We start from the raw sequence: 20168 nt of genomic DNA, 5'->3' as shown, positions 1-20168 counted from the left end.
CAAGTAAGCATACAACGCTCACGGGTTAAATAATGAGTGTATCCTACATATTTCAAGGTATCGATGTCTTTGTCTTTGCTTGAAAAACAAACCAACATCAAAACCACACCTGCCCTACGTTCAGGTTCACAGAGCCAAACAATCGCGTTCACAGTTGTCCCAGACTGCGTTGCAGATTGCTTGTACGCCTCCTTCATTTGTCCGACTGCAATCCCTCCTGGCGGTAGAAAGGTTCCGGCTCGTGTTGATAGCTAGTGAAATATATGCCGTAGAAGTCTTCGCTGTTTTAAATTTATAGGCTGATGATTTGTATTGCTACATTTGCTTTAATTCGCCATACTGACAATCAGATGTACGAAGCCATTTCGCTTTGGACTCCGTTACCTCTATTAGAGCGAAAAGTCAACTGCACGTGTCTTCGTTGTTAAACCAGGTTAGCCAGCTAGCCATTGCGAGCAATAGAAGATAACGACACACACCATGGGCGAAAATGCCAAAGGAGCTGGAGTGTTTCTCGAACTAAGGAAGCGGCTGCAAAGTGGTCTTCTTGTTCTCTGGTAATTATTTGCGAAATAGTTAGCTACCACTAGCTAAGTATCTAGTCTTAGCTAATGTCGGCTGGTTGCGCTAGCAGGACAGGATTGAGGACGCGTTCCTGCCGTGCACAAACGCATATAAATGTATTTAACATCTCAAGGACCACACACACGTGTGACTCAGCCTACATTTGTACAACATCAACTCCGAGCCCTACATCAGGGACTTCATCAGGACCTGGATGATTTTGGGTCAACCACGAATCGTTTGCGCCGCTGCAATGGTGTAAAACAGTTGTACTACTGTTCGTCAACTGAATGCACCACTCCGTTCATAGAGCGGTGGTTACGTATAACACCCGAAGTCATCCAACCGTTATAGTCAGGGGTGTAGTGCTGCTGGTGCGTAGCGACGCTCCGCCACTTCTCGTGACGTTGATATTGTCTCGCAAGATGATTTTTTTAAAATGATTTAATTAGTATTCTACATGACAAACAGAATATAATGGCATAGATAATATCCGGTTACTGTTATACCAAAAAACACCTATTTTTTTATGTCCGTTTTAAGATAATCGTGCTGAAGTTGTTGCATTTTTGTTTTGTTCTGTTGGAACTCCATCTGCTAGAAAATTCGATTAAATAGTAGTTAGGCCGGTTAGCCATCCCTAGAAGGTCGAAATGAATATTCCCATGGAACGGATTGGGATTAAATGGTTGGCATGCATGCAGCATGGGTGTTTTAATATGTAAAACGTGAAGGATTATCATTCACGAACGAATCGCGATGACGGCCTAATTTATAGTAATTGGTGTTTTAGGATTTAAAAAATAGAGCGTTTTCCTTGAGCCACGTACATACTGTGATTGCCTTCGCGGTATAATCGTGTAATTTGGATGATGCATTGTATGTATATTCTAAAATGATTTTTATACAATAGGCTTCATATCGGTGCCAATTTTCATTCAGGAGTGACGTAATACAAAATTGCGCTCCGTTAGGCAACCTAAATGCAAAGCAATTGCCGTATGTGGTCAACTGATAATACCAGCACCGTTTTGATTGAGACAGCGTCATTGCCTGTCTTGGGTTACGCATGGGAGCTCATCTTGATAAATCAGTCAATGTCCGATTTTTGTTTTCAGTGAATCTCCGTTTGGATATTTGGTTACAATTAGTCTAGCAAATGAAAGCAATTCAGATATTCTCTACACACACACATACATTAGGCCTACAGCCTACCTGTTGAGCTTCGCTGATGTTTATTAATCTATTGGGCCAACATGTTCTCATGGATGTAATGCTATATTTTGACACCAGGTGGGGTTGTGGAGTAGAAAATTAAAATTTTCATCAATTTAAAAAAAAAATCAAAATAAATGGGCCATTCAAGCTGTGGCAGTGAGTCAGACTTAACATGAACTTGAGTCCATAAAACATTGACGTAAGTCATAATGTTTTGTTTTAATAGGGCTCTGCTGCTTTTCAACTATACCCAAAGCAGCATTTAGGGCCCTATTCAGACTTGAGATAAGTTGACATAAATTGGATTTTTTTTTAAATGTTGGCTTAAATCCATATTTTATGAATTTAATGAATCTTTCCATCTCTGAAAATAAGTGAACACTCTTCTCACTTAAGTGTCTCCCAAGTGGAACAGTGGTCTAAGGCACTGCATCTCAGTGCTTGAGGCACAGACACCCTGGTTTGAATCCAGGCTGTATCACAACCGGCCGTGATTGGGAGTCCCATAGGGCGGCACACAGTTGGCCTAGCGTCGTCCGGGTTTGGCCGGTGTAGGTCGTCAATTGTAAATAATTTGTCCTTAACTGTCCCTGGCTAGTTAAATAAATAAAAAAGAACAGAATCAACCGCCTTTGCATAGGTAATTAAGACAGTTTATTTGTGAGAAAGTGTTAAAGTTAGCCATTGTTATGTAAATGCAGTCTGAAAAGTTCCAGTGGCCTGGCTTTTCCCCCAAGTGAGAGCAGGTCTAGTCATGGCCTAGTGAGACACGGGTGCTGTCCCGTGTAGCAGGAAATAGAAAAGTCTAAGCCTTTCGGGTTAAACACTTGGGTAAATCCTGAATGAAAATGCACCATAAATAGAATCGTGTCCAGGTGCTGGATCCTTTGGGAGCCTCTACATTTGATACTTGTAAACATTGGTGTGGGATTCTGTAGGTTAGGCCTATAGCCTAGTCTGTGCTTTGCTGCATTGCCTAATTGTTCTATAGTTGGATAATATCTTGTTAAAAAGAGCAGGTTTACTGTTTAGAGACTCTTGTTTTATCAGTCGCTTGTGTATTGTCTGGTGTGACAGGCTGCTACTGTGGTTCCTGGCTATAGTTCCTTCCAGTTGTTTGCTGTTGCTTCCTCCACTCGGTCGGAAGTGAGAGAATTCAATGCAGCCAACCAAGTTGTGATTTTAAAGCGGCCTTCGCTGGGTAATGTTTTTCTTTCTGGGCGACAGCACTTGTGTCAAGCATGGACAGAGACGCATTGCATGGCTAGTGAAAATAATTGCATCGAACCCAGAGATTGAGCAGAGGGCAACGTATCTTCCGTGCATCAGTGCATCAGGGCTGTCACTGCAAGAGAAAAAACAATGTGGATTAGCCAAACATTGTACATGCACTTTACCCTACACACCATTTTATTCTTTTTTTCTTCCTTTGTCTCACACACACACACACAATATATATCGCTTTATTTCTCTCTCCCTCTATCTCTTCAGTTGGCCTACGGCTGTTTTCCTTTGCCCTTCTTCCATCAGAGCAGTGAGTGAATCCTCTCTCTCTGCAAACGTTCCTCTAACTCATTAGACTTCTACTTTGAGCTGAGACAGCAACAGGCAGGAGGTAGAGGGGGATAAGGACAAGTTGGAAGGTTATGATAAATGACTTTAGTACTGTCTCTCACACACACACACACACACACACACACACACACACACACACTGGTCTACCATTCACTTGTTTGTCATCCACTTGTCAAGGAACGCAGTCCCATTTGTGTCTCAGCCATTGCGCAGAGGCCTGCCATTACGCTGAATCATTAATCCAATTGTATATGTTTTGTTACTAGGTTTACCTGTCCGTATCAAAATATGACATGTTGCTGAACACCATGTCTGCCTGTCTGTCTGTCTGTCCCTCCCTCAGGAGAGATGTGGTGAAGAGCTATGCAGAGGTGAGGGTTACAGGAGGAGATTCGTCCCTCCACATCCGGACTCCTCGGGGCCTGCTAATCGTTGAGCTGCCAGCAGGGGTCAGCCTCGTGGAGGGCTCCTGCAGGGAGGCACCTGAAAGAGGAGATGAGATACACTTCAGAATGCGCCTCAATGTGGACCAGCACACAGATGACACAGGTAATGGTGAGGCTAGCTGTATGGACACACACACACACACACACACACACACACACACACACACACACACACACACACACACACAACAAACAGATACAGAATTACTCCCATGTAAATGTTTGTTTCTCACATATCATAGCCTAATTACCATCTCCACTTCAGGTAAGACAGAACAGTATCAGTAGATCATTTCTTATTTATGGCTGATTATATAATATATTCTCATCTGGCTTGAGTCAGTTACTCCGTGGCTGTGAAGCCTTCCCTCGAACTGAGACAGTGGAGGAGTCCTCCTGTGTTTCCCCTGTAGCCTGATCAGCCCACACAGTACTGATCTATAAAGGACTGAGTCATGAGCTCAGTAATTTGCCCGTGGATTAATACTCTACCATCTTCCCTGAGAAAGAACTGAGTGCATGTTTTTGGTGCTACTGTGCAGGGAACGGAAAACAAAACTAGAGTTTCTTATTGGTTCAGGTAGTCAGTCTGTTTTCTTCCGTTTGGTGTCAAATGAATACACCCTGGGTTTACTTTGTCTCACTCCATCAGGTCTTGCTAATATTAACTGTAGAGTCACTGCACTGACCTGGGAACCGGAGGAGATTCCCCCCATGTCTCTCTCCCAGAGAGAACAGGGCCCGTATCCACAAAGATATCTGATCTACGGGGGTAAATTGGATAAACACTGGGGTGGTGGCGGACTGGCAGAGGGGAAAGCAGCTTGGAAGAAAGGTGGCAATGAATCTGTTTTTGAGCACTCCTCTGAAAAGCTTTGTGGATATGGGCCCAGACCCCTAATACCCCAGGCCTTCATCTCTCTGTCCGCGTTCACTCTGTTTATCGAGTTTTGCTCCGTCTCGAGGTGAAGCTCTTTTCCGTCGATAAGAGTTGTTTATGTGCTCTGTGGCTACTCTCTCCTAACAGGGGCCCTGGGGAGTGTGATGGAGAGGCTGCAGGTCCGAGAGAGTTATTCCTTCCACTGCCAGTCCTGTGGGACCAGGGTGCTGGAGGAGAGGTGAGACGACCACAGGGAGGAAGTTGGTTTGTTGGTTAATTTACGTCCTCCTTTCAGACACAGGAAGTGGTGCCGCTCACAGTAGTGGAGAAGATGGGTTCAGTGAGGGAGATGGATGGCTGTTTGAGCTAAAGGACGATGCTGTGCTCTGTCTCATCTCCCAATGTCATGTTGACATTGGATAGGTGGATACATGCACATCCACACACACCTGCCAAAACGTAGCGAATACATATGTTTGTGACATTGTCACGGAAAATGGGTAAAATTGGAATATTGCCCAGCTTTCCCTGTTAATGCAAATATATTTTTGATTGATTCGTGTAAATAGGTTTTTGATTGAAGTTATCAATTCATTTCATCACAGTACAAATAGTCTCCATTGTATAGAAATGTAATGTCATTGATTTTTCTCAGGGTGTTCAAGCGAGTGCTCCCTCTCCCCAACTGCAACTGGAGCTCCCTGGTGGATGACTGGTGCTGCCATCCGGACCCCTTTGCCAACCTGAAGCTGCTGCCCCGAGCGGAGGACTGTTTACTGGGCGACACTCACCTCCTTGTGCCCCTGGATAGAGGCTGTGAGGAGACTCTCACCCAGGAGCTCAGCCCCATCACCAACAAAATGGCTGATGGTCAAAATCAGGAAACACCGGTGAGAGGAGGCAAGGGAGGAAGGAACGTCCGTGGCAGAAGATCAATGCCGTTTTAGCCTTGATCATCACGTTGATGTTCGTTAGATACATAATTTAGGATTTTGGCATTTCACTTCACTCTCACTCCCTCCCCAATGTGCTGTATACTTACCGAAAAGTAAAGCTAAAACATTGGTAATTTTCAAAAGTTTCCCTCATGTTTGTCGGGAAGTGTACTGTAGTTACATCAGCAGTGTCTGTGCTTCAGGCTCCTTGTTAGTGTGAGACTATCTGTATACCCCCATCTCACTGGGCCTGAGACTGGCAGGATGAGATGGACACACTCTACTTCACAAGCAGCAGCAGCTAGCAGCACTCCCTTTTTAGAGAGGAAACTTGAAGAGGCGGGCAGACAGGCAGCACATCAACACACACGCCTGGTGTTTGAAGCCAAACTTATTTTTTTCTCTCTCTCTCTGCCTCTCTCTCTCTCTCTGCCTCTCTCTCTCTCACTCTCTCTGCCTCTCTCTCTCTCGCTCCATCACTATCTGGAGTGGGATTGATTTCGCTCTCCATCTATTAGTCACTATCTGTGGCTCAGCCTGGGCCTTTTAGTGTGGCTGTGGTTGAGTGGATGGGAAGTGGAAAGAGGGACGAGGAGAAGAATTATGCCTGCCCATTGCTCTCTCCTCTTTTTAGGTTGTTTGATTGTGGTTATCGATTTCCGTTTTGGAGGAACTTAAATTAGAACTGTGTGTTCTTGTCTTTTAGCTTTATTTAGTATTTTTCTGTTCTTTTTTGTAGAAACCCAACCGCAGGCGTACGCTTGTCTCCTGTAAGAGCTGCACAGCCGGCCTGGGAGAGGCTGTGGCACCAGGTACACAACTGTCTTTATAGAATAGATACTGTATATTGTAAAAAAAGGAATTTATTGATTTGCTGTCATAATACCCAACGTCATACACACACATACACACACTGGTTGGGAGCAGCACAGCGTCTACCTTAGAGTGGCACTACCGGAGCAATTTTAGGGCTTAACTTCCTTGCTCAAGAGCACAAAGGCAGTGAATGGCATGGGACCAGCAGCCCTTCATTTGCCAGTTCATTTCCCACTTGTATCATTTACCCTGGGACTTGAACCATAAGAAAGTTGCATTGCATTAGAAAAGATGCCCAGGTCAGGTTCTGTCTGCATGAGGGTTGGTTCAATAGTAACCGTTTCTGTAAACGTTGCAGGGACCTTGAAACTCTACATCACAGAGGTGACGGTGAGACCCAGTGTGGGAGACAGCCAGTTTGATACCTCTCCAGACAGGTAACTATGGTGCTGCTTCTCAGACTGGTGCATGTTGCTGTAACATCTGTGGATACTCATCCTCATCATTCGGATACTCAGCTTCTCAAAGTGCAAATCGATGTAAATCTATAGTTTTTCACTATGCAGATGCAATATAGGACCTTTTGTTGCTACAATGCCAGTGAGCGATGTAGAATATTATTTTAGACATAGCTAGGTAGAATTCTTATTGAGGGTTAACCATGCCCTACTCTTCCACAGGTCACAGTTCCTGGAACAGACCATAGCTGCCAGACTGGTGGAGCTGTCCTCCTCACAGAGCGTGTTTCGTTTCTCTATCCAGGCCTCAGATGGAAAAGCCTTCATATTGGTAAGAGGTGTGTGTGTGTGTGTGTGTGTGTGGCTTTAACAGAGCGGGTGTGAAGTGTTAAATAACGTCTTCTGATCCTCAGCTCTGGCTCCTGAACAGCGACTCCCTCATTGCCTCGTTCTCTGCCACTCCGTCATCGACTGTCAGAGGTGATGCTGTCACCTCTCCCGGCCACGGCCAGTGTTCTGAGCATCAATCACCCACTGAGGCTGGCAGCGCCGTCAAAGTTCTCTATCTCCCCTGTTCTCCCTCTGCCAGCACACACCAGGAGTAAGACAGCCTACATACCCATCTCCTGCTGCATTTCTGATAGAGTATGATTATTTATTTTTTGAGTTGGGGGGGGGGGGGGGTCTTTCAGTGCAGTTTGTTCAGGATATTTGACTATAACGGGTATTTGTACTATTGGTATTATTTTTATTATAAAATTGTGTTTTGCAACTGAGAACAGAAATGAGTCACGGATAGATGTGGTGGGTGCTCCATGTTCCTCCGTGCTGAGTTCCCCGCAGGAGGATTCTTCTCTTCTGTTATGATTTCCTTCTTCCTCTCCCGCTTCACCTTCGTCTTGTTTTGCTTCGTATAACGTGACAGCCCCTCCAGCAGACTGGCAGCAGAGCTGTAATTAACAAACTGTAGATGAAAGGAGAGGACTCCTCTCCGCACGGCACTCCAGTACAGCGTAGCTCAGCACATCACCGCTGTTGACTGCGTGTAGGATGGGAAATTGCCTGCTGTTTTAAGTATGACACTAGCTCAGGGGTTGGAGAGCCCTGACCTACACTAGCTTAAACCGGATCACTCCTCCAACATTTTGGAAGAAAACAACGTGGCGGTTGGCTGACACAGCTTGTATGAAGGTGGGGAAGTGTTAGAGAAACATCTGTTTCCTCTAGGCCCAAATACTGTTACATATGTGACATTCATCCCTGACCATGTTTTAATTCAGTCAGCCGCGTAAGTCACTGAGCACCGTCTGTCTTGGTTGAACGCACTGGAGGTGACGTTGGAGATGCACGCCAGTAACGTGTCTCTAATTGGTGGGAGAATCAGTGAGCCTCTGCTTAATTGAATTGTGACTGTCACCGAGGGCGATGACTTGATTAGTGTGGAGTTGACGGCTGCAGAACTAATCAAATTTACTACCAGCGGTGTTTTCATTAGTACAAACCATAACAAAACATTTTGCTACGAATACGAGGGTTTCTCATTGGACGAGTTCAGGTTAGTCCCTCCCTGTTTCGGCCCATTTGTTTCTTTTTGGACAATGGTTCCTAAACACTACACCCTTGGGTGACCGTTGAGGTTTTATAACCAGCGCTGTATGTGTTAGGATTTTCTTTACTGTAAAAGCAGTAGCATTCACTGTATACTAAGTGAGTGTTACTTTCTATACTAAGGACTTATCAGCATTTTAACTCAGTGTCTGTCGCAGAGCCACTGCACAGATGGCCAAATGTAATGAAAAAACCTAGATTGCTTCCACGACCTGTGACAGGGAATCAATCTCTCCCTCAATTTCTCATTCCTCCATCCCTTTCAAACTCTCACTGTTCAACATTACCCAGTGATAGATTATAATGATTTGATTAGCATCGTAATGCTTCAAACTGGGATTTATGTCCCCTTGCCTAGAAGATGTGAACCTCTGGGAGATATTTGACTTTTTATGTATTATTCTGACTGATGCGGTGTTGTACATTTTCTCTCTTTCTTCGTGTCTTTCTCTCTGTCTCATTATTTTTCTTTCTCTCGCTATCCCTTATCTCTGTGTGTGTCCAGTGTTGTAGACACCTGGGAGAAGGACATCGGTGTCCACCCCCTAGAACTGCCCCTGACCACGTGCCAGGAGCTGTTGTCGGTGCTGACAGCCAGTACTTCCTGTCTCCCTCCGTCGCTGCATTCCATGAACTCCTACCAGGTGAGAGAGCCTCTGGGTAATGTAGGCAGAGCTTGTCCCCTTGGCAGGATGAACATGACACTGTTTGATTCCATATGGCTGATATCCATTATTTACAGCCTCTACCCTAGTAGCTATCGTTGCGACCATTTAAAAAAAATAATAATAATTAAGTACATTTTCGAAAAGAGGTTCAGAGGGATTTTGTGACAAACTATTCTTAGAAGATGCTGGAGCACCACCAATACTGCTGGGCAGTCTAACGTTTTAGTGCCCACAACAACAAGTCTCCTCTACAGTACAAAAAGGGAGAGTTTTCTTGCGCCAAGGCAAGACTAGGAGTTGTAAACTTGGCTGACTTCACCAGGGACTCTCCAGAGACATTCCAGACAGTTGCACAGTAATTACCACCATTGTCTCATCCCTGCCTCTTTACCTGTCAGAGCAGCACTCACCTGCGAGCTCGACGTCAGGTTTGAGAAGTTGAAGTAGCCTAACATTTTTGAAAAATAATGTAAACAAACATTTGAGCTCTTGCATATTCAACGTGGCTGAAAATAAGGCCACTGGCTCCTGTCTCATTATATAGTTATCATGACTCTGGGCCCTTTGATTAAAATGCTTACCCGTTACTGTTTTCACTTCCCACCACTACTATGTTACCAAACCTCTACGAGACTGCTTATTATATTTCAGCACTCCCTCTCTTTCTCTCCCACGCTCTGCAATCTCATATTTTGTGTTCCTTCCCTCTTTCACAAAACTCTGTTACTTGCCCTCTGGGTCTGTACAGGGGAGGAGGAACTCATTTTGACTCTGGCAGACGCTATCAATTCCACTTAGATGGAGGGGATTGGAGAGAACTTCTTTCCTTACTTTTTCCATTTATCTTCAGTTTGTCGTATTTCAGTCTGATAGGCTTGTAGGGTGTTAAGAGTGAGTCATTCTGTACATTCCAGGTGTTGCAATAAGTATTTTTAGTTAAAAAAAAAAATGTTTTCCAGAGAAACCATAAATTGTCTACAGTTGCGATGCCATACTCCCCCCATGTTACCATATTCCCAAGTCCCGTTCATCACTCAGCTGGAAAGTCTGGAAATCGAGGATATCAATGTCCTGTCCTGACCGTGAGTGAGTGATTATGCTACTGCTGAAAAGGGACTTGTTTTAGGACGGGGGTACTTTAGACTGACTGCATGTCACTAAAATGGGGAAGAGACGAGAGGGACCAAGGGGAGTGATGAAGAGTGTCTGATTTAGCCACTTAAATACCTCCACTAGAGAGATGGATTCACTGCTCTGCTGTAGACCTAGGAGTACCAGAGAGTAATGCGATCACGTAGTCAGATAGAGTTACAGCGGATGAGGGCTGAAAACTCCCAAATTGATAATGTAGCCCTAATAGTGTGTGTGTGGGCATGTGAAATGGTGAGTGGGCCTTCCAGTGCCAGTCTATTGTGTTAGCCCTCCTAACCAGATCTAGCCTCTCATTACTGGAGGAGGAATGGTGTGTTGTCTGGGATGTTGTGTTCCACCTCCGAGCTGTGCTGCGGTGTAATGGGGTGTAAAGTACTTCCAGTGCAGCGTGCCACCCCTGCCACAGACCCCCCCCGCTTGCCAGCTCATTAATCTCCCACACAGAGAGGCACACAGGAAGATAAAAACTGGACAGAAAAAGGCAAGGGGCAACATGCTGGAAAAATGAGATCTATATCAAGTCTCACCCTGACGACGTCTTGCACACTCCTGTGTCGTATTGTTGAAACGATTTACCTCTCTCAGGTACACGCGCCTGAGGGAGGTAAGGGAATGCATGAAAAATGGGATTTGTCGGAAGAAGAATTCTCTGCTAACCAGCACTGTATTGTATTAGACTGAATTGCTTGTGACACTCAGTCAGTGTGGCTGGTCCCCATAATTTAGATTACTCGGTCAGTTGCTGTGGCACTCCTCAATCAGAATCCCTCAGTCAGTAGCTTAGACCACACTTTCAGAAATGCCTTATTCCCTACAGAACACAGTTTCAGTGTAGGCAAACTGCTTTCACTTCAGCAGCACCATTCACACGTCATTTGTGCCCCCCCCCCTCCCCCCAGTTATATTTCTCATCAAGTGGAGTAAATAATATTCCCTCTGTCACCTCGCCAAGATGTTGAGTGTTGTGATAACAGAACGCCTGTACGAGAGCACCGAAGCTGAGCATTTAGCTTCTGAGGCTTCTCTTCTCTAGTCGTATCAGCCCTTTTTAATGCTGACAGATAAACACCCCGCTGTGAATACTACTACCTCTGACAAAAAGAGCCATAGTGATGGAAAGGAAATAAACTGTACTGGCAAATGCAATCTCCCGGTACGGGAAGAAGTGTTTCTCTCATGTATCTAAAAAATATATATAATATCCTAGGAGAGTAGACGTTTTTCAACGAGGCGGGCTGAAATTGTATTTCCATTATTAGAATTTGTAACTGCGGTGAGCTCACGACGAAGCTGTGATGAGAAACCGTTTCACCCCTGGGTAGTACATCAGCACATCACAACTATTCTTGGAATGTAGCAGGACCTTATGTCAATAATAATTCATTTCATTGAAAGTGTTTGTCTCACACCCAAGGTGGCATTTTCTTTGAAATAATAAAAACAATCCAAAGAAACAGAACGTGGACACGGACAAGAAACAAAGCTATACACAGGTATCATCAGGTCCGGAGGACATGAGGACGAAATTAGCAGAGGTCCGTGAAAAGCTTTTGTGAACAGCACTGTCTTGAGCTGTGTTTTCAAGGAGGACCGAGAAACTGCACTAATAATGTCTGGAAGAGACTCTACCATAATAGTGTGAGCCCTGTCACCTATAGTTTGTTAGTCTGCTGCGGGGCTGCTGAAGGGAGACGGACCTGGAGGGAGTGAAGGGGACGTGTGAGGCAGGAGGATAGAACAAGGTCAGACAGGTACTTGTGTCCAGAGTTTAGGATAGGTTGGTAGGTGTGAAACAGGATTTTGTAGTTGATGCGTGACCATATGTGGAGCCAGTGGAAGTCGAATAGCGCTGGATTGATGTGCTCACGGGGGGAGGTGTGGGTGAGGACACGTTCTGGACATATTGAAGCCTGTTTAGGCACTTGGTAGCTACGGCAACAAAAGGGGTGTTTTAAAATAAAACTGTGGATGAGTCGCTCAGCTGCAGGTTTTGATAGCATAGGTTCTAACCTGGCAATGTTTAAAAGATGGGAAAATTAGACTTTGGCCACACTCTTGATGTGGGCTTCAAACGAGAGCGGACTTAAATATCACACCCAGGTTGTGAACCTCACTGGAGGGGAGGACCTTGACACCATCAATATTAAGGCTGTAGCTGCTGATTTAGTCAATGATGATGCGAGTGCCAATCAAGACGACCTCTGTCTAAAAAGACATCTTCAGTATCGGTGTCCCTTCCACGGGACGGTTGAGCTAATGTAGGCTAATGCGATTAGCATGAGGTTGTAAGTGACAAGAAAATTTCCCAGGACATAGACATATCTGATATTGGCAAAAAGCTTAAATTCTTGTTAATCTAACTGCACTGTCCAATTTACAGTAGCTATTACAGTGAAATAATACCATTCTATTGTTTGAGAAGAGTACACAATTTTGAACATAAAGTTTATTAATAAACAAATTAGGCACATTTGGGCAGTTTTGATACAAAATTTAACAGAAATGCAATGGTTCATTGGATCAGTCTAAAACTTAAGACATACGCTGATGCCATCTAGTGGCCAATATCTAAATTGAACCTGGGCTGGAATAATACATTATGGCCTTTCTCTTGCATTTCAAAGATTGTTAAAAAAAATACGAATCTGCAGGAAACTAAACTGCATTGTCGGTGTTTGTCGGTGTTTGTTGTCAGCATAGAAGTGAAAGTCCAGTACGTGTTTCCTCAAGATGTTTCTCAGTGGCAGCATGTAGATGCAAAACAATAGTGACCCCAGAACCAAGCTTGAGGGGGACACCTTGTTGGACCACAACTGTCTCACCTACTAGGACCGATGGCTACAAACTGGTAGCGAGCAGTGAGAGAGACACTGTTCAGGTCCTGACAGGCCCAGGTGCTTCTCCATGCAGTCCAGCATGATGGTGTGACTGACCGTGTCGAGTATGAGGATGATGGCAGCCTCAGAGTTAGCATTCATGAGGAGGTCATAGGTGGCCCTTACCGGGCCAGTCTTGGTGCTGTGTCTAGCTCTGAAACCCAACTGGAAGGGCTCAAGTAGGTTGTGAGTGGCCGGGTGGTTTTGGAGTTGGTTAGAAACGGCACATTCGAGGAAGGAGCTTACTCAGGAATGGCAGGTTGGAAATAGGCCTGTATTTCTGGAGGTTGTTAGGGTCATATTCAGGCCTTTTAAGTACTGCTGTGACTGCGAACAATTTTGAGCTGAGGAGGGACACATCCAGGGATGAGGGACTTGTTGATCATTTATGTGAAGAAAGGCTCTAGAGCAGGTAAGCAGGTGTTTACAAGGGAGGTGGGGATAGGGTCAAGTGAGCAAGTGGTGGGCCTCATTGTTCTAGCCAGCTGACATCAGCTGCAGTGACTGTGGTGAAGGTGGAAGACCTTGACTCGGAGCGTAGGACTGGGTAGATCAACTACAGGGGCTGGAGAGGACAGGATGGTGTTTTGAGGTTTGGAAGAAGCACAGGTATTTGTTGCACTGTTCTAGGGAGGCTGAGGTAACCTAATTTTTGTCAGGTTGGAGGAGCTTACTCACAGTAAAGAACAGCACCCGGGAGTTTACCACTGCAAGGTCCTGAGCAGTTGGGAGAGGTAGATTGCCCAAGCTGCATTTATGGTCTGTTTGTGTTCTTGCTGATGTTGCTCAAACATCTGCGCATGTACCGTTAGCAACAGTTTTCTGATACTGTCGTTCTAGACGACGGCCCGTTGCTTTGAGAGATTGTAGCTCCTCAGTGTACCAGGGAGAAGATTTGGAGAAAGACACCAGGTGGGTTTTTCAAAGGAGCAACTTCATCCAGTAGGGAGGCCAAGGCAGTGTTTATATTGAGCCGCAGATAGTTCCACAAGAAAGTTGGGTGAGTTTAGGAGGCCGATAAATCAGCACAGCAAGTACTGATACAGAGCCAGTGATTTTGAAAGCCATGCATTCAAAAGATGAGACAGCTGGTACTGGAGTAGACTTCACAGTGAACGTCTCAACCTTTATCAGTGATGTCATTCATGAGTAAGCCTTTGTTGTTTATGGATACATTTAAAAGCCTCGGTTGAATTACTTTGGAAGTTGCCTGAGGGGGAACCTGCAGAACTGTCCTTTGTCCTTTATCATCCACATCCGGTGTGCATGATCTACTGTTCGCATTGCGAGTGCACACAAAATATTTAAGTCTGTTCATTAGTCTCCTACCGCCCATTAGTCCTCGCCGTCTGCAGTTTTTCCAGAGGATCTCGTATAGCTCCCTGCACAGGGTTGTTTTAATATGTTCATAAACATCTGAGGAATCATTGGGTGTAGTGAGCGACAGTTGCTGCCATTTCTGTATCTTTTGGTTCAGCCTTTGGCGCAGTAGATAAGAAGAGATCTAAGGATCTGAGCTGGTATTTGAATCCAAATAATTAGCCAGAAGTAGTCAAATATGTTAACTAATTTAATGTTGTTGATTTAAAAAAAAGAAAAACTAGATGTGTTCAATACAAAAAAACAAAGTTTGTTATTTTAGAATGCACATAAACACTTAATTATTAAGTTTGCAGGAGTAAACTACCAAGTCTGCCACTAGGCACTATTGCACAGGGATGAAAACTAGTCACCTTTCAGTGGAATTTGCTGTTTTGAATCCGAAATAGGTGACCTACGTGATTTGTGTAGATCCAATGAGTTTTTTTGGGAGGGGGGGTCACTACTGGCTGATCGAGTGATGCGCGTTTGGAGCAATACTGGCTTTATCTAAAGCTCAGCCAATCGTTCACATAACAACAGAATGCAGAGCAGCACGCAACTGAAGAAAGAAGAGACAACCAATTTAGGCGTTACAACATCAGTGCGTGCTCTGGAAAGGCAGCTTGTCAGTTACAGCAGCGCGTCCCCTGAACGATAACGAGTAACACCGTACCCAAACCGGCAGCTTGCAAATTGATTTTGTCCCCCCACACCAAACTCAACCACGACACATAGGTTGAAATATCAAAACAAACTGAACCAATTATATTCATTTGGGGAGAGATCTTAAAGCATTAAACATTTATGGCAATTTAGCTAGCTTGCAGTTACCACGACGATGACCAAACTCAGTTCATCTTTCAATCACTCACGTGGGTATAACCAATGAGGAGATGGCACGTGGGTATCTGCTTCTATAAACCAATGAGATGGGAGAGGCAGGACTTGCACCGTGTTCAGCGTCACAAATAGAACTGACTTCTATTTTAGCGTATTGGCAACGCAGACGCTCGTTGGCGCACTCGAGCAGTGTGGGTGCAATAGTTGAATAACATGCATGTTTAAATTCATTTTGCGACGCACGCAACACGGTCAGCATGTTAGGTGAGAAGCCTGGCCACAGAGACGGGGGTGAGAAGGTGATGAAGCACACTTCATGAGCTGTAACTGAAAACCAACTGGCATTTGGAAAGTTTGAGGTGAGGGAGAAAGTGTGGTGGAAGAAGTATTAGATTTAAGTATATAAGTCCAAAGAAGAAAAAGCCTGGAAGGAGGAGAGATGGCTATAAACGATTCGGGTTGATCGTTTTTATGTGTGGATTAATTGTTGGAGTAGAGGACCTTGTGCATTTCAAGTAAAATAACAACTCAATGTTTATATCACAGAACAAATTAGCTAGCAACAGAAAGCTAGCTTAATTGGACAAATTAGCTAGCAACTGCAAGCTAGCTAGCTAAATTGTCATAAATGTTTAACTTGTCCCCAAATGAATATATTTGGTTTGGAGTTTGTTTTGATATTTTAACATGCGTCTTAATCGCGTTTGGTGTGAGGGGACAAAATGAATTTCAGCACGATGGTGCATGCGTGCAGCCGGTGTGGGTACGGTGTCAGCCCTTGGCAACACAGACGCTCATTGGCACGCGCGAGCAGTGTGGGTGCAACCACTGAATGACGTGTATGTTAAAATGTATTTTGCAACGCACACGATGCAAGCGGTGTGGTCAGCATGTAACCAATTCGCGATAGTATTAACTAGTATACGAGTCCTTGCCGTTCCTCAAGTTGTAACGTGTTAGTCGCTTACTGGACCCTGGAAATCTGTGTGAAATGTTAACTAGTTAACGAACTAACCGCTATCTGTTAACTAATGTTTTCCCTCTACAGTATGTGGTTCATTTTCGGAACGAGATAATTAGGTGAAAATGAGCCGTTGCTTGTTTATTAACAAGTGGATTCAGGGATCAAGTGTAGCTGGAGCTGGGCCTGGTTTAACCTGGATGCCACTATAGAGGTGAAAGGAACACCACACACTTTCCCTCTTTCTCACTTTTGCTGGCACATTGGAGAACAGATGTCCACAGGCAGAACGTGTACAATGTAATAAATAATATGCAGTGTAGCCCAAAGATAGTTTTTGTTGTGTTGAACTTGACAGTAACACGTGTGCGTAAGTGAGGGGGGGGGGGGTTATAATTGTTTTTACTCAGTGAACGTTATTTTTGCACACATGTAGCCTTGTTCACTTGATCGACGTCTATAGTGGCCACTATAATAGAGCAATTTGTGCCTGTTTGTTTCATTCTATTTCTACTTAAGATGGGTTTTTTTCCCCCCAAGTGCAATATTTGTGTGTGTGTGTGTGTGTGTGTGTGTGGTCACAAGCGTTCTATTATAAAGGCTAACTGCAATATTAGTGTGTTGTTTTTTCTCAAGACTTGAGTGTCATTTGCAGTAAAGTCTAGGCAACACATAACATTGGGTTGCTTTCTTTACATTATTTTTAGCTGTGGGTTCGGTTCACATGAACCACTTTATATTTGACACACAGAGACTGATCCTGCAGATCATGTTCTCTGTTTTAATTAGTTAAAACCTGCATTTCTCCCTGGCGAGGATTTTTTGTTTGTTGCATGTTTCAGTGCAAAAAAGAAAGGGTCACCTTTTTGGGTCCTCACCAGTTTGCATCCCTGATTGCAACCATCTATCAATGACAGCAGCTGGTTCAAAGGTACATACTTGAAAGCGTTAACGTTAGAGGTTGAGGTTCACTCTCTTAAGTCAAAGGGAATTAATAGTAGCTTGTTTCTTGCTTCGTTTTTCCTTGTATTTTTCTTTGGGGGCTTAGCTATTTTGTAGCACGTTCACCTTTGGGCTTTAATCTGCCGTCACAGACTAATTTGTTATCATTTGTGTTAATGAGTGTTGATGCGGTGTGCAGGCTGAGTCATGAGTTTCGGGGGGAGCCTTGAGTGAAGCCAATGCCCTCATCCATCATCCCAATATAGCGGTCTCACAGGAGATCCAGAGCTGTGACCCTCTTCCAGGCAAACAACCAGGACTAGGAGATGGCTTTAAGTTGTATGTGTGCGTGTATGTGACCGTGTAAGAGAGGACAGGATGTGCCACGAGCCGACAAAATATCCACATTTCATCTGAACACATTGTTTACCTAAATGTCACTGTTTTTTTTGTTTGTTTTAACACAATCCATACAGTATACTCATCATAAGTCAGATTCATTGTACGTAATGAAGATATATGTTTTTTTTCTAGCTGTATATCTGAATCTACATATACAGGTGAGAAAAGTAATACTGTATCTCTTATTGTTACACTAGAGATCTAACCCGATCTGTCTGAATTGTTTACAGGTGGCGTATATGAGACTGTAATGTCAGAGGTCAAGAGCCATGGATCCACTCATCTTTCCTAGAGGGAGGATCAGCAGAAGAAACACTGGAACACTAAGAGTACAGTTACTTATCTGTCTTAGGCTGTGTTCAAGACGCACGTAATGGAAAACCAAGTTCCATTGCCCAAGTTCAGCTGGTGCATACCTCCGAGTCGAGCATTCTCCTCCTAAAAGAACGATCATTCCGTTATACATTTTGAAAAGGTTTCTTCAATTTGGTCCTACTGAACATGACCCTGATAGCTGCTGTAATGGAGACTATGTAAAAAAAAAAAAAAGACTTGTAACTAATCATTCCAATGGAATGACTGAGTTATTGATGACCTGCCCAGATTAAATAGTGAATCTGACTAACATGCCCGTGTTGAAGTTCATGTTTTTTAGCGCGAGGGGGGGTCACTTTTATTGTAAATAAGGAAAGAATATGTTTCGAAACACTTCGGCATGAATGTGGTTGTTACCATGATTATGGATAATCCTGAATGAATCGTGAATAATGATGAGTGACGAAGTTACAGATGCACAAATATCATACCCCCCTCAAAAATGGCTTGGTGGTAGGTATGATATTTGTGCGTCTAACTTTCTCACTCATCATTGTTCACGATTCCTTCAGGATTATCCGTCTATTCTTTTTTTTTTTTTTTTACAATAAAAGTGACTCAAATGACACATTATTTACATTCACTTCTGTTGGGCACAAAATCATTTGAAACACAACCTAAACAAACAGCAAATGCATCCAAAAAATTGTAGTCACAAGCTTGATGTAGTCAATGCATGCTATGGATATGGGACCAAATACTTCACTTTTTACTACTTTAATACACAAAAGTAAATTTGTCCCAATACTTTTGCTCCCCTAAAATGGGGGGTCTATGTGCAACAACAAAAACGGTTCACCCGATATGGATGAAAATACCCTGAAATTAAAGCTGACAGTCTGCACTTTAACCTCAGTCATTGTTTGATTTCAAATCCAAACTATTGAAGTGTAGAGCCAAAAGAGGAAATAATGCTTCACTGTCCCAATAATTACGGAGGGCACTGTATGTAACCTCTGTGACAGGCGGTACCTTTTTGGACAGGCTTTTCATTTTACCTCTTAACCACTTTTCCTCACCACACCACACCATACTGCTGTGTGAGAGGAAAATCAGCTGACAGAGTCATTATAATAACCGCTATAATTACTTCTTTTTTTTTTAAACATATTTTACCAGAGAGCTAGTAATTATGTGGTTGGTTATGAGATCGAACGTTACAGAGTTTTCTGAATGTCAGCTAGCAAAGCTTTAATTACAAATACTTCCCTAGATTCATGTGCACTAGAAAATCAGCCAGCTTTACAAGTAGATGACAACATATGGTCGATGCAGAATGATTATACATTATGCAGAATATTCTTCAAAAGCTCCATTAGACTCAAGGAAAGCCAGTGTGATTCAGTTTCATTTTGAGGATTTGAATGTTCTCTTACAGTGGCTCTATAAACAGGGCATAGCCAATAATAGGACACACATATTGTGCATCCCCATGGGCTATAAGGAGGTCATTGTTGGTAGCAACTGTAAACCGAATGGCAATGAAGTGGAACAGGGTCTGCACTACTAAGAATAAGGGAAGAGTTATATTCAGTATCACTTAATGTCTATAGTTAGAAAGCTGAAAGGTCATGATTTGAATAGCAGGAGCTGAGCTTCATGAAAAACTAAGTTACCCAAATGTACTGATTTGTACTTTTTTGTGCTCTTTTGAGGCTTTTCAGACCCATCTTGTCTCATGGTTTTGTTAACCAATATAAGGACACAACTATAGTGAATCCCAACACGGGTACAGTATAAGGTGGTCCTTGTTGGTAGCTGTATAACAGCAAGGAACTGTAACAGGGTCTACCCTAGCTGATGCAGAGTCAGACCAGACCAGCTTGTATCTGTCTATAGTAAGATCAGAGGTAGACGATAACAGTACTGTATAAGCCCCCCGGGTCCAACAGAAAGAACAAATGTATCAAGCACTAAGCTCTATTCCTGGATAATTTTTTTGCTGTCTCTGTTTTGGAGCTATTCAGGCCTACCCCTCTCCATTGTCTTGTGATTAAGACAAGCTATCTGCATAGGTTATATAGCAGACAATGAGAGACGATTCAGCATTGTCTCATCCAACGTAAGGTGTCATGTTATTTTTACAAGCT

General features: G+C 43.7%; 1 protein-coding gene across 2 annotated transcripts; it reads left to right on the top strand.

Annotated features, from left to right (window-relative positions):
* The first annotated feature begins 220 nt into the window (after nucleotides 1-220).
* LOC139394679 (ubiquitin protein ligase E3D) lies at nucleotides 221-18704 on the top strand. Of its 2 annotated transcripts, none has more exons than XM_071142774.1 (10): nucleotides 221-557; nucleotides 3701-3906; nucleotides 4831-4921; nucleotides 5339-5573; nucleotides 6358-6430; nucleotides 6793-6871; nucleotides 7115-7223; nucleotides 7306-7493; nucleotides 9006-9144; nucleotides 17934-18704. In XM_071142774.1, the coding sequence occupies exons 1-10, from the start codon at nucleotides 481-483 to the stop codon at nucleotides 17952-17954; spliced, it is 1218 nt and encodes a 405-aa protein (XP_070998875.1). In that variant the 5' UTR covers nucleotides 221-480; the 3' UTR covers nucleotides 17955-18704. The 2 variants fall into 2 exon arrangements, with proteins under 2 accessions (XP_070998875.1, XP_070998883.1); XM_071142782.1 differs by lacking the exon at nucleotides 221-557 and adding an exon at nucleotides 1770-1857 and having other exon boundaries at nucleotides 17934-18330.
* The last annotated feature ends 1464 nt before the right edge of the window (nucleotides 18705-20168 follow it).

This window comes from Oncorhynchus clarkii, chromosome 3 (assembly GCF_045791955.1).
Source record: "Oncorhynchus clarkii lewisi isolate Uvic-CL-2024 chromosome 3, UVic_Ocla_1.0, whole genome shotgun sequence".
NCBI classification, from domain to species: Eukaryota; Metazoa; Chordata; class Actinopteri; order Salmoniformes; family Salmonidae; genus Oncorhynchus; species Oncorhynchus clarkii.
This window is presented reverse-complemented; position numbering and strand designations above follow the sequence as displayed.

Bases quoted from the DNA above. Each gene is read 5' to 3' on its own strand.
- LOC139394679 (XM_071142774.1), top strand. From the start codon at position 481: ATGGGCGAAAATGCCAAAGGAGCTGGAGTGTTTCTCGAACTAAGGAAG. The intron at 558-3,700 runs GTAATTATTTGC...TCCCTCCCTCAG, and splicing joins AGTGGTCTTCTTGTTCTCTG to GAGAGATGTGGTGAAGAGCT. The intron at 7,494-9,005 runs GTAAGACAGCCT...GTGTGTGTCCAG, and splicing joins TCTGCCAGCACACACCAGGA to TGTTGTAGACACCTGGGAGA.